The 14,577-nt window shown below is 39.3% G+C and overlaps 1 protein-coding gene across 2 annotated transcripts in view; it reads right to left on the bottom strand.

Annotated features, from left to right (window-relative positions):
• Positions 1–14,577, bottom strand: part of LOC144956613 (uncharacterized) — a 33,333-nt gene that overhangs the window by 10,365 nt on the left and 8,391 nt on the right. The window contains exons 1-4 of one of the 2 annotated variants that reach the window (XM_078887230.1): positions 9,562–9,953; positions 2,808–2,994; positions 1,647–1,760; positions 153–292 (exon numbers count right to left, since the gene is read on the bottom strand). In XM_078887230.1, coding sequence (XP_078743356.1) covers positions 153–292; positions 1,647–1,760; positions 2,808–2,994; positions 9,562–9,594 — 474 coding nt within the window. In that variant the 5' untranslated portion in view covers positions 9,595–9,953. Of the gene's footprint in view, positions 1–152; positions 293–1,646; positions 1,761–2,807; positions 2,995–9,561; positions 9,954–14,577 lie in introns of those variants that run through there. The other variant, XM_078887231.1, reaches the window with a different exon arrangement.

Raw genomic sequence — 14,577 nt, 5'->3', positions numbered from 1 at the left:
TCACCCCCCCCCCACCCCCTCACAAAAAAAGAACCCATCAACAATCAAAATCTAAATTTTTTTTTTAAATCCCCCAAAAACATTTTAAAAAAAACCCTACCACCACCACCACCATCGCCACAAGCAACAGCAGCAGCATCAGCACACTCTACCTCTTCCACGAGCTTCCTCTGCACAATCAATATATCCGAGAAAGGCGCCTGGCTTACGTCTCTATGCCCATTACTGGTCACTCCCATGGAAGGACAGACTGGCTTGCTGGACAGGTCGTTACCTCTCTTGATATACGCCTCTTAGAGAGAAGAGAAGATAGGATGGTCAGTGATGAGTATGTTTGTGTGCGGCTATGTGGTCTTGTGGTATGACACCAGAGTTCGAGTTCCGCGGTGGATAGTTGAGTCCTTGGAAAAGGATCCTAACTCACATTATCTAACCGTACTCAGATGTGAAATGAGTACCTAGCCGTTTAAAGAGTTGTCTCTGTCGGAAAAACAATGTAATATCGCCTAATAAGCGGAATGTCCCGTTCCACATGTTAAGCAGGGATGCTATTTGTTAATGACCCCATGTAAAACAGTTTGACTAGAGGTGCCCAATTGAGCAAAAAAGACGGAAAGAAAGATAAAGTGTGTAGATGTATCCCATAATATACAAGGGAACAACACAAAACATACGACGTTTCGACCTTTGACCTTCAAATTTACGTTTCGCCTGACACGTCGTTTGTTTTGTGTTGTTCCCTTATAATATACGAGTCATATTTACTTACTTTATATTTCTCTCCAAAACGCTTTGAGCATGTTTTGTGGTTAAAGCGCTATATAAATTATAAATGCTCAATCTATGTTACACTGTGCCAAATTGGAATAATGGAGCAGCAGATCAGATGTCATGTAAACATCAAATGACGTCATTGACGTCAATAAATAGTGAAAAGTGTACCCCAGATAGAATTAAATCGCTTAATTAAGATAACATCTCGTTCACAATAAACATTTCCTCCAATCCTTTTACGACATAAACAGAACACGCATTTATTAACGAGTCAGAAATCAAAATTACATTTATATAATAACAGAGAGACATTGATAGATGGATGGATGGATAGATAGATAGAGGAATAGATAGAGAAAAAAGAAAGAAAGAGAGAGATAGAGGGAGAGAAAGAGAGAGAGAGGGAGAGAGAGAAAGAAAGAAAGAAAGAGAGAGAGACAGAGAGAGAGAGAGAGAGAGAGAGGGAGAGAGAAAAATAAAGAGAAGAGAGAGAGTGAGAGAGATAGAGAGAGAGAGAGGGAGAGAGTGAGTGAGAGAGAGAGAGAGAGAGAGAGAGAGAGAGAGAGAGAGAGAGAGAGAGAGAGAGAGAGAGAGAGAGAGAATTTTTCACCATTGCAAAAATGACATGAAGCAGTTATGAATTGATGATGATGATGATGATGATGATGAAGATGATGATGATGATGATGATGATGATGATGATGATGATGATGATGATGATGATCATAAAGATGAAGATAATGATGATGATGATGACGACGACGACGATGATGATGATGATGATGATGATGATGATGATGATGATGATGATGATGATGATGATGATGATGATGACGCCGCTGCTGATGATTTTACAATATTGTCATTCTCACCATGCAGCTCGTTGAAGTCCCCGATGACTGTGACAGATTTGGTCCCCACATAAAACGTGAATATCGGTCCGTACTCTCGCCTCCATTGGGGAAACAGGTCTGTGTAAGCCTTGGCTGGAGGTGGAAACATAGATGTGATTCATTGTCTCCAATCAGTGTTATGTTGTGGCAGCAGCTTCTTATGGTTCTCACATATTATGACGATCGACCCAATCAGCAAATTCTTTACCGCACTGATGCACTGTCGCAAACCCACCTGTAAGCTTCGTCACAACACACCGTTCAACTAGATGCTCTGTGATTTGGGGCCATATTGGGCCCCATTCTCTAAGCGTTATTGCCAGCGTTCATGACATTATGTGCATCGGCTTGCGGCGAGACGTGTATATTAAATGAATTGAATATTCATATAGAAAAATGAAAAATATAACATTTAATTTTTCACTACTACTTCTTCTTCTTCTTCTTCTTCTTCTTCTTCTTCTTCTTCTTCTTCTTCTTCTACTACTACTACTACTACTACTACTACTACTACTACTACTACTACTACTACTACTACTGCTGCTGCTGCTGCTGCTGCTGCTGCTGCTGCTACTACCACCACCAGTAGTACTAATAAAGTTTCATATAATACAAATACAAGGTTATTCACAATATTATGGAAGTACAAGGCGACAGGACAGCTTAATTCTGAGAAATATCTCGTATATGACAGAGCTAGGTTATCTGTGTTTTATTTCATATACCAGAACAATATTAAGTGTGTTTTAAGTCATCTACCAGAACTAGATAAAGCGTGTTTTAATTCATCTACCAGAATTGGATTACGTGTGTCTCAATTCATCTACAGGAACTAGATAAAGTGTGTTTAATTCATCTACCAGAACTAGATTAAATCTATTCTCTTCATACAACAGAACAGGAAGAAGTATGCTTCATACAGCAGAACAAGTTTAAAATCGTAATAATTGGAGTCTACGAATTTTGTATTTAGATCCTGCGCCTTTATTTTTAATTTAATTACCCGTATCTATTCATTTATCTTATTTGTTTCTTTATTGATTTCCTTATATATTTGGTGGAAATTTTAATTGTTAAACTCAAATTAAACAACTGTTATGAACGTAAGTTGTCAGACACTATACCTGATCATTTCTTTACCTTTAATAGTCATAACGTTACCGACCACCGGCCACCTTATCGGGCCTGGAGGCATGTTGCTGTACTTCCGGTAGATCCACTTCCGTAAGAATATAAGCGTAGATAAGACCGATAGAAGAATTGTTGGTATGAGGGTGATGGGGGAAAATAGGAAGGAATGGATGGCGGACAACATGTCTTGGTTTGACTGAAACAGTGAATAGAAAAGACCAGTATAATAAGGATGTTGGAAAATTAGAATCGTGAAGAAGACGATGATGAAGATAATGATTACGGTGCTGCTGGTGATGATGGTTGTGGTGATGGTGGAAATTATGATGATGATGATGATGATAATGATGGTTGTGGTGATGGTGGAGATTATGATGATGATGATGATGATGGTTGTGGTGATGGTGGAGATTATGATGATGATAATGATGGTGGTGGCGATGGTGGAAATTATGATGATGATAATGATGGTTGTGGTGATGGTGGAAATTATGATGATGATGATGATGGTTGTGGTGATGGTGGAAATTATGATGATGATGATGATGATGATGATGATGATGATGATGGTTGTGGTGATGGTGGAGAGTATGATGGTGATGATCGTTGTGGTGATGGTGGAGAGTATGATGGTTGTGGTGATGGTGGAGAGTATGATGGTTGTGGTGATGGTGGAGATTATGATGGTGATGATGGTTGTGGTGATGGTGGAGAGTATGATGGTGATGATGGTTGTGGTGATACTGGAGAGTATGATGGTGATGATGGTTGTGGTGATGGTGGAGAGTATGATGGTGATGATGGTTGTGGTAATACTGGAGAGTATGATGGTTGTGGTGATGGTGGAGATTATGATGGTGATGATGGTTGTGGTGATGGTGGAGAGTATGATGGTGATGATGGTTGTGGTGGTGGTGGAGAGTATGATGGTGATGGTTGTGGTGATACTGGAGAGTATGATGGTGATGATGGTTGTGGTGATGTTGGAGAGTATGATGGTTATGATGGTTGTGGTGATGGTGAGTAGATTATGGTTGTGATGGTATGTGGTGATGTGGAGTAGTGAGATGGTATGATGGTTGTGGTGTGTGGAGAGTTGATGGTTATGATGGTTGTGGTGTGTTGTTGGATGATGTATGATGGTTATGATGGTGTGTGGTGTGGTGATAGGAGGTATGATGGTTATGTTGTGGTGATTGGATAGTTGTGATGGTGTGTGGTTGTGGTGATTGTGGAGAGTTGATGTGATGGTTGTTGGTGGATTATGGAGGAGTTTGTATGAAGTTGTGATGGTTGTGTGATTGAGAGTATGATGGTGATGATGGTTTGGTGATTGGGATAGAGTATGATGGTGAGAGTGAGGTTGATGTTGTGGTGATGTGGAGAGTATGATGGTGATGATGGTTGTGGTGATCTGAGAGTATGATGGTGATGATGGTTGTGGTGATGTGGAGAGTATGATGTGATGATGGTTGTGGGAGTGATAGGGTGATGATGGTAGTGGATTGGTGGAGAGTATGATGTGATGATGTTGTGGTGATTGGAGAGTATGATGGTTGATGATGGTTGTGGTGATGATGGGAGTTGATGGTGATGATGGTTGTGGTGATGGTGGAGATATGATGTGAGTGTTGATTGGGTTGTGGTGATGTTGGATGAATATGATGGTGATGATGGTTGTGGTGATGTGAGAGTATGTGGATGAGGTGTGGTGATGTGGAGAGTATGATGGTGATGATGTTGTGGTGATTGGGAGTATGATGGTGATGATGTTGTGGTGATGGTGGAGAGTATGATGTGATGATGGTTGTGGTGTTGGAGAGTATGATGGTGATGTGTTGTGGTGATGGTGGAGAGTATGGTGGTTGTGGTGGTGGTGGAGAGTATGATGGTTATGATGGTTGTGGTGGTGGTGGAGAGTATGATGGTTATGATGGTTGTGGTGATGTTGGAGAGTATGATGGTTATGATGGTTGTGGTGTGGGGATAGATGTGGTTGGATGAGTGGAGTATGATGGTGATGATGGTTGTGGTGTATGGTGGAGAGATATGGATGTGGGTATGATTGGTTGTGGTGATTGGAGAGTATGATGGTGATGATGGTTGTGGTGATGGTGGGAGTATGAGGTTATGGTGTGTGGTAGGTATGATGGTGTGTGGTGATGGTGACTGGAGGTATGATTGATGTGTTGTTGATGGTAGGTATGGTTGATGGTGTGGTGATGTGGAGAGTATGATGTTGATGATGGTTGTGGTGATACTGGAGAGTATGATGGTGATGATGGTTGTGGTGATACTGGAGAGTATGATGGTGATGATGGTTGTGGTGATACTGGAGAGTATGATGGTGATGATGGTTGTGGTGATACTGGAGAGTATGATGGTGATGATGGTTGTGGTGATACTGGAGAGTATGATGGTGATGATGGTTGTGGTGATGGTGGAGAGTATGATGGTGATGATGGTTGTGGTGATGGTGGAGAGTATGATGGTGATGATGGTTGTGGTGATGGTGGAGAGTATGATGGTGATGATGGTTGTGGTGATGTTGGAGAGTATGATGGTGATGATGGTTGTGGTGATGGTGGAGAGTATGATGGTTATGATGGTTGTGGTGATGGTGGAGAGTATGATGGTTATGATGGTTGTGGTGGTGGTGGAGAGTATGATGGTTATGATGGTTGTGGTGGTTGTGGAGAGTATGATGGTTATGATGGTTGTGGTGATGTGGAGAGTATGATGGTTGATGATGGTTGTGGTGATGGTGGAGAGTATGATGGTTATGATGGTTGTGGTGTGGTGGAGAGTATGATGGTATGATGGTTGTGGTGATGTGGAGAGTATGATGGTGATGATGGTTGTGGTGTATGGAGAGTATGATGGTGATGATGGTTGTGGTGATGGTGGAGAGTATGATGGTGATGATGGTTGTGGTGATGGTTGAGAGTATGATGGTGAGTGGTTGTGGTGATGGAGAGTATGATGGTGATGATGGTTTGTGGTGATCTGGAGAGTATGATGTGATGATGTTGTGGTGATGGTGGAGAGTATGATGGTGATGATGGTTGTGGTGATGATGGGAGTATGATGTGGGATGATGGTTGTGGTGATGGGTGGAGAGTATGATGGTGATGATGGTTGTGGTGATCGTGGAGAGTATGATGGTGATGATGGTTGTGGTGATGATGGAGAGTATGATGGTGATGATGGTTGTGGTGATACTGGAGAGTATGATGGTGATGATGGTTGTGGTGATGGTGGAGAGTATGATGGTGATGATGGTTGTGGTGATGTGGAGAGTATGATGGTGATGATGGTTGTGGTGATACTGGAGAGTATGATGGTGATGATGGTTGTGGTGATGGTGGAGAGTATGATGGTGATGATGGTTGTGGTGATTGGAGGTATGATGGTGTATGATGGTTGTGGTGTGTGGAGAGTATGATGGTGATGAGGTTGTGGTATGATGGAGAGTATGATGGTGATGATGGTTGTGGTGATGTGGAGAGTATGATGGTTGATGATGGTTGTGTGTGGTGAGAGTATGATGGTGATGATGGTTGTGGTGATGTATGGAGAGTATGATGTTGATGATGGTTGTGGTGATACTTGAGAGTATGATGGTGATGATGGTTGTGGTGATTGGAGAGTATGATGGTGATGATGTTGTGGTGTATGAGGATGATGGTGATGATGGTTGTGGTGGTGGAGAGTATGATGGTGATGATGGTTGTGGTGATGGTGGAGAGTATGATGGTTGTGGTGTTGTGGAGAGATGATGTGATGATGGTTGTGGTGATTGGGAGTATGATGGTGATGATGGTTGTGGTGATGTGGAGAGTATGATGGTGATGAGAGTATGATGGTGATGTGGTTGTGTGGAGTATGATGGTGATGTGTGGTGTATGAGAGTAGTGATGGTGATGATGGTTGTGGTTGATGGTGGAGAGTATGATGGGTGTGGTGTGGGATAGTGGGAGAGTATGATGGTGATGATGGTTGTGGTGATGTTGGAGATTAGATTGTTATGATGGTTGTGGTGATGTTGGAGAGTATGATGGTTATGATGGTTGTGGTGGTGGTGGAGAGTATGATGGTTATGATGGTTGTTGTGATGGTGGAGAGTATGATGTTGATGATGAAAAAAAAGAATCTTGAGCTTTTATATAGCGCAATATCCACTAAACGTGCTCAAAGCGCTTTACAAAGGTCCCTGAACAACAGCAAGATGTAACATTTAGAACGGGACATGACGCCTTTTAGGCGATATCACTATTTCAATAGACAACTCTGTTGGCAGTCTGGTACTCATTTTACACCTGAGTAATGTGACAGAATATGTTCAATGTGGCGATTATGATGGAGATGATAATTGATAAGACTGTGGTTCTTCTTCTTCATTGTGATGATGAAGATTTGATGATAATAATAAATAATGTGATGATGATGATGATGAAGATGATGATGATGATGATGATGATGATGATGATGATAGTAATAATGTTGATGAATATGGTGGTAGTAGTAGTAGTAGTAGTAGTAGTAGTAGTAGTAGTAGTAGTAGTAGTAGTAGTAGTAGTAGTAGCAGTAGCAGTAGTAGTAGTGGTGGTGGTGGTGGTGGTAGGAAGAGGAAGAAAACAGAGCAGGAGGAGGAGCAGGAGGAGGAGGAGAAGGGTAGGAGGAAGTAGGAGTAGTGTGAAAGGGAGGATTAAAAATGAGTTGAAAGAGTAAGAGTCAGAGAATGTGGAGGAAGAAGTTGAAGGCAACAGCAAATAAACAGATAAATTTATCCAAATGTCAATACAGTAAACATGCCATTTTTACAATAAGATGCAGGAAGTTCCTTTCTCACGTTTGTTCATGTTCTATATTGTTTTATGGTCTTTAAAATTTCTATTCCAAGGTGTAACGATCTGTATCCAAGGAAAATGTATAAAATTGTTCTTTGATTAAACTTTAATTTTTATTGAGTGAATGCGTTATGGACGTGATTCAGTCCCTTGATCATTGACTTATGTAATAGTTACAAGAACTCATACAAACGGGACCAGTTCCCCTGTATTAAGAGGCTCGTCGTTTTTTTAATGATTGTGTTACATGTGTTTTATATTCATTCTTAGAAATCATCAAATGTTGTATAGATGGAATGAAATTGACATCACTCGGCTCTTTTTTTCTAGCTTTTAGACAGCCATTTTAATGATTTGTTATATTTATCAGTCATCAAAACAACGCAATGAATACCTAAATTGAATAATACCAAACTAGTATCGATCTCTTTACTTAATTGATAATATTCGATTCCAATGGATATCATATTTCATGAGAAATGGTTAGATTTAACAACCATTTTACTGGGTTAATGGGGCATTACAGATGATATCGATTATTCAAAAAATCAGTTCAGCAACCATTGGTGTTAAAACTCATCTACACTTCCATGATAAACATTTCATAGGAAGCATGTGCGTAAACATGTGCACGCATAAATTTGCATATATTTGCATGCACTTACACTGGAGAAAGAATGTATTTAGGTATGGCAGATAAAGAAAAATCGATGAAAACAATATTTAGATTTTTCTCAACTTACCTCAATAAAAAGTTTGTTTGGTAAACGGTTATGTTTTGTTCGGTTATGTGGTCTCGTGGTATGACACTCGCTTTCGGATCGGAAGGTCCTGGGTTAGAGCCTCGCTAGGCGCATAGTTGAATGCTTGGAGATGGTTCTTTACTCACATTCTCTCACCGTACTCAGGTGTAAAATGAGTACATGGCCGTTAACAGCGTTGTCTCTGTCCGAAAAAAAAATGTAACACCGCCTAACAGGCGTGATGTCCCGTCCTAAATATTGAATGTGGCTGTTGACCAGGGACCCCTTGTAAAGCGCTTTGAGCACATGTAGTGAATATTGTGCAATATAAAAGCTCATTAATAAAAAAAAAGTTGATTAAATTGATGGTTTCTCGGTGACCTCTTTTTACTATGCCTGTCAAGCTATTGACATGGATGCGCTTGGCCACTGAGTTCACAACATTGCCATCCGGAAGTATAACGGACCAACACACAAACTCTGTGTAACCATGAACTTTTATAGTCAGGTTAATACAATTTAGTGAGAACAACTCACAAACGCGGATGGCAAAAACAATAACAAAGGCCCGAGTGACGTCATCTGCATACTATCTATTGACAGGGATGCCTTTTTATCTATTATCTTATAGAATGAGCATTCAGCAGTTCTTCAATCAACATACAGTGCATACACTTTTGAAAATTACGTCAGTTATCGTATAGATAGAATGCGCTTGGCCAAGGAGTTCACAACATTGCCATCCGGAAGTATAACGGACCAACACACAAACTCTGTGTAACCATGAACTTTTATAGTCTGGTTAATACAGTTTAGTGAGAACAACTCAGAAACGCGGATGGCAAAAACAATAACAAAGGCCTGAGTGACGTCATCTGCATACTATCTATATTTTATTAAAACTAGAGTCAAATAAACATTTAAGTTGTTTAACTTAGACTCGAAAATTTAAAATAAAGTATATTTTGGCCCGAGAGTCAACCGCTGGCCGTCGACCAAAGACTCATAGCCGCATAATGTGCTTGCCTATCACCCGAAGTAAACAGCCCACCGATTCTGAGCATCACTCACACCTTTAACACCGATGATTGAAAAAAAGTGCATCGTATCGTCAGGTTTTGCGATACAATTCCTTCATCAATGTGACAAAATATTGTGAAAAATACTCACTAACTGGGCCTGGCCAATTGGTGTGCTTGACATGTACTAAGGGTCCCTCATGCCTTTTCATACAGGAAATAAATAGTCAAGGGGACGAAACGGAGTAAACGACGGGAACTATTCTGATTGGTGTACGCTTATTAACGGGCGAACCATCAATTAACCAGTATATTTTTGACCAATCAAAACATGGAATTTGTGACACATCTTCACACGTGCTCGGACAAGCATAGTCGGTTGTTTATAAACAATAACGTGAATGAAATCGACTCTCTCTGATCATTGTTATTCTATTTATACCGCCACATTATGATGATGGGTGACTATGTAGCTATCACATGATTTTCTCGATCATGGTATTATAAACGTTGAAGTTTGCACATTGTTTTCTGTGTTGGTTCTATGGGCACGATCTATATTACGTTTCCATGTGCTCGAGGTCATTGGTCACTTTGGAATATGTGCTCAAAGTGACCCATATAGTGAAAAGTGTTCACAGTTTTTGAAATATCTAACATCACGATTGGTCATTTTGTTCATCTTGACTCATGGGTATGCTTACAACTTTGATAAACAAAGCAGCGTGACTAGATTTAATTTCTGAAGAAATATCCCATAGACGGACAGCAACAAATCATGTGATTGATGACTTGATAATAATAATAATAATAATAATAATAATAATAATAATAATAATAATAATAATAATAATAATAATTATAGCGCTCATTCTCGTGTAAAACACAAGCTCTGGGCACTTTACAATATAAATATCAATTTTAAGTGAAAAAAATAAAATAATAATAATAATTCATAGCCAAATCAAGGATTCATAGAGTTAATAAAACAAATACAGTAAAAATGTGTCTTGAGATTCTTTCTAAAGGTAGGTAAAGACTTGCACTCCCTCAGACCACGTGGTAGTTTATTCCAAATCTTGGGGCCGAAACAAGCAAACGATCTATCACCAAATTTTGTTCTTGATCTTTTTTCCGAAATTTTCGTTTGGTCATTACATGATCTTAAAGTGTAATTTTCAAATTTACACATGACCACGTGATCTGTGAGATATGCCGGTGCTATACCAGTCAAACACTTATAAACAAGACACGCTGCTTTGTAATATGTGCGCTTTTCAATGGGCAACCAGTGGAGAGAGGCCAACAAAGGGGTTGCATGATCACATTTTCTTTTGCCAAAAACTAATCTTGCTGCACTGTTTTGCAGTAGTTGTAATTGTTTAATAGAATCCTGAGCAAGTTGACAAGCAGGGAGTTACAATAGTCTAATTTCGAAAAAATGAGGGAAACAACCAATGTTTTTCATGTTCAAATTGCAATATACTGACGGATCGAACTGATTTTCTTCAATTGAAAGTATAAAGATTTACAGAGAGCAGAAATGTGAGCTGACATTCTCATTTCTGTATCAAAATAGACACCCAAATTTTTCACAGTCTTTGAAAACTTGATCTTTTCACCCCCAATCAACACCTCAAGACAATCATTCACCTTCAACTGCCCTCTATTTCCCACAATCATCACTTCTGGTTTTGACTCATTCATTTTCAACTTGTTTGCATCCATCCACTCTTTAACATCCGTCACACATTCTTCCACACGTTTCACAATATTTTCGAGATTTTTAGTTTTATCAGTAGCATAAAGTTGCGTATCATCTGCATAGAGATGATAGCGCAGCCCATGACCAGTGATGACATTAGATAATGGAGAAGTATACAAAACAAAAAGAATTGGACCCAAAACAGAGCCTTGAGGAACACCAAAAGACAATGTATGTTGACGAGAAAGTTTATCTAAAATCATAACCTGTTGCTTTCTGCCATCAAGATTCAAACCACTGCAAGACAGTCCCAGACAAGCCAAAAGTTATATTAAGTCGTTTAATGAGAATACCGTGATCAACACACACTCCTACCTCAAACGCCGCCGAAAGGTCTAACAATGTCAGAAGAGAAACCGAACCTTTATCTAAAACATCAAGCAAATCGCTCGCAACACAGCACAGAGCAGTTTCTGTGCTGTGGTAAGAACGATAAGCTGACTGAATTTTTTCCCATAGATTGTTTTCATGGAGATGTTGTGAAAGACGTCTGAGTACAACTTTTTCAAGGATTTTAGAAAGAAATGGCAGATTTTAGACGGGACGGTAGTTACTAAGGTCATTTACATCGAGATTTTGCTTTTTTATGAGAGGCTTTACAATTGCATGTTTATCGATATCTGGGACTTGTCCTGAGATAAGTGACTGATTTATAATATAAGTTATGCAAGGTATCAATTCAGGAAGACATAATTTCAAAATATTAGTTGGTAAAGGATCTAAATCATATGACTTCGAGGAAGATGAACAAATTATCTTAGAAATCTCTTCTTCAGTTGTTTCTTTAAAACAAGAGAATCCCCGTGAACCTGAAAAAGGGTGGAAATTTATATTTTCATTTTGCACGAGGTCCAAGTTGTTCCGAATTTTCGATATTTTTCCCGAAAAGAAATCTGAAAATGCATCCGGCTGCTTTTCTACCGGGATATTAGTGGGTAGACACATGCCCTTTTCTTCCCATAAAAGTTCCTTTGAAACAGAGAAAAATTCCTTAGTGTCTCTCACTGATGATAGTTTCGTGTTATAAAAGTTTCTTTTTTGCTCTTTTGCAGGTGGTTTTATACTTATGCTTTTTTGCGATATATATCAGCCGGTCAATCTCAAGGCCCGATTTTCTCCACGATGCCTCTGCATTCCTTTTTTCCCTTTTGGCAATTTTTTTCACTCTGGTTAAACCACGGAGACGGTCTCCTGGAATTTATTATTCTAGTTGTCTTTGGCGCATGCCTGTCGATGACGTTGCGCAGTACCTCGTCCGTTTTCTGTGCTTATGGTATATCCATTCTTCCTAGTTCCTCTGACAGATTGTTTTTGAAGGAACTAATGTCTATTATTTTAGTATCCCTAGACACTATCTTGACTTTCTTTGCTTTCTCTTTGATGCATTTGAGAGTTGCCAGAATCAGATTGTGGTCTGAAATTTCTTTTTTTGATATTTTTAATTGATTCAACAAGCGAGGGTGTATCAGTGATGAACCAATCCAAGATGTTCCCCAATCTTTGAGTTGGAGAGGTCACTAACTGAGTCAGGCCATGTACATTCAGCATATATTTTTATAATTTTAACGAGACTATTCTTTTCAACATCAAACTGAATATTAAAATCGCCGATAAATTTTTTTCGCTTATTTGATGTGTCTTTTGATACAAAATCAGAAAATTCGTCAGCAAAATCATTCTGTCTCAGTTTGTTCTTTTTGCTTGGGGGTGGTCTGTAGATACAAGTGATTAAAAATGAAATTTGAGGGTAGGTCAATGTGGTTTGGACACACTCAAAACTTTTGAACGAAATTGGCCTGTTTTGTATTGTAGACGAAAGAGCGTGTTTGTATATGATGGCGATCCCCCCTCCTGATCGTCCATTTCTTGGGAACGATTCCATCTTGTAGCCGGAGGTGTCATTTCTTTCATTATAGGTTCATCACCGAACTGACGCAACCATGATTCAGTTATATATATATAATATCGATATCGTGTTGATCTATGACATCGATTATATCGAATGTCTTGTTTCTCGATGACTGTGCGTTAATATGGGCAATACAAATGTTATGATTTCCATGACTTGGTCTTGTGTCATTTGTCAATATTTTTGTTAACGTCTGTGGTGGTCGAGTTGAACGATGACAGTTCACTGGACGTCGCGGGACTGTTGTTTCAATAACATGTTGTTAACGTCGACCACCACGTTTACAGACAATCTTTTGTTGATTGTAATGGTGTTCACGTTTGAGGTAGGAGTGTGTGTTTTCAATTTGTAAACAATAAAAGCGCAGGGTGAATAAAAGTCCAACGACAGCCGACAGTAAAAATTGGTTGTGAGAACGAGTAAAAATGGCGGGGTCTTGGTGAAACATTGTAAAATAGTCCGAAACAATTTCGATAAAAATGATGTCGAAACCGTATAGAATATAATTAAAGCAATATCACAATGGTATCTTACGTGTTGTACAAAAATCCTTGAATAAAAATTGAATTGAAATAAGACGTGTAAATCCTTGAAATCGGTAAATATTGAAGAGAAATGTCACAACAACAAAGACACGTCTTGCCTGTTAGGCAACTACACACTATTACTCGATGTAATCTATAGTAAAACCTGTGTAGTTTGCTTTTTTGCCAATCACTGTCATTGTTAATATTAGGACGACTGTCCGAGGGGCGTGGCTATCTAGGATCTTGGTCCTTAGCGTTTCATCCATCGTGTTTTATTGATAAAGGGGAAACCCGAAACGTTCACAATTTCTCTCTTCGTTAAAAAATTGAAGCTTACATTTCAATATTTTTCGTTACTATTTCAAGTTTTTTTTTTTTTTACTGTTAAACAGTAAAACTTCACCTAGAATCGAGGTGGAGCGTTAAAAAGGAACCTGCCTAAATGGACAAAGGAGCATATCTGACGTGACATCAGACTATTGAGTCCAATTACCAAACTTGCTGTCTAAAAACAATAACAAAGCTGAATAATGTCAATTTCGTTCCCTTTTATTAACACTTTAACTGAATTACTTGTTGGCTGAAGAATGGAACTGACCCTGAAACGTTCTTGTTTGTCTCTTTTGAAGCTAATGTAATATATACTATAATATGCGGCTTGTGATATGACACCCGCTTTCGGATCGGAATACCCTGGGTGAAGGAACGCAATTGGATTCAATAGTCTGATGTCACGTCGCCAATCAACGGCGGCCATCGTGGTTCTAAACAAAGAAAATCGTGACTTTTTATTCTTCTTGCTGGCTAGAACTTTTCATAATATGTCTTGTGATCAGAATGGGTAAAAGCAAAACATGATCAGATTTATACATTTTTTTCCCCCATCTGGATACACTTTTATGATCGTCGGAGAAATATTTCATATTGGCGTCCGCCATTGTACCGATAGTTTAGAGCCAGTTACTA

Source organism: Berghia stephanieae, chromosome 11 (assembly GCF_034508935.2).
Source record: "Berghia stephanieae isolate SIO BIC M18660-M18661 chromosome 11, UCSD_Bste_1.3, whole genome shotgun sequence".
Lineage (NCBI taxonomy): Eukaryota > Metazoa > Mollusca > Gastropoda > Nudibranchia > Aeolidiidae > Berghia > Berghia stephanieae.
Note: the sequence above shows the minus strand (reverse complement) of the source record. Positions and strands in the feature narration are given on the sequence as shown.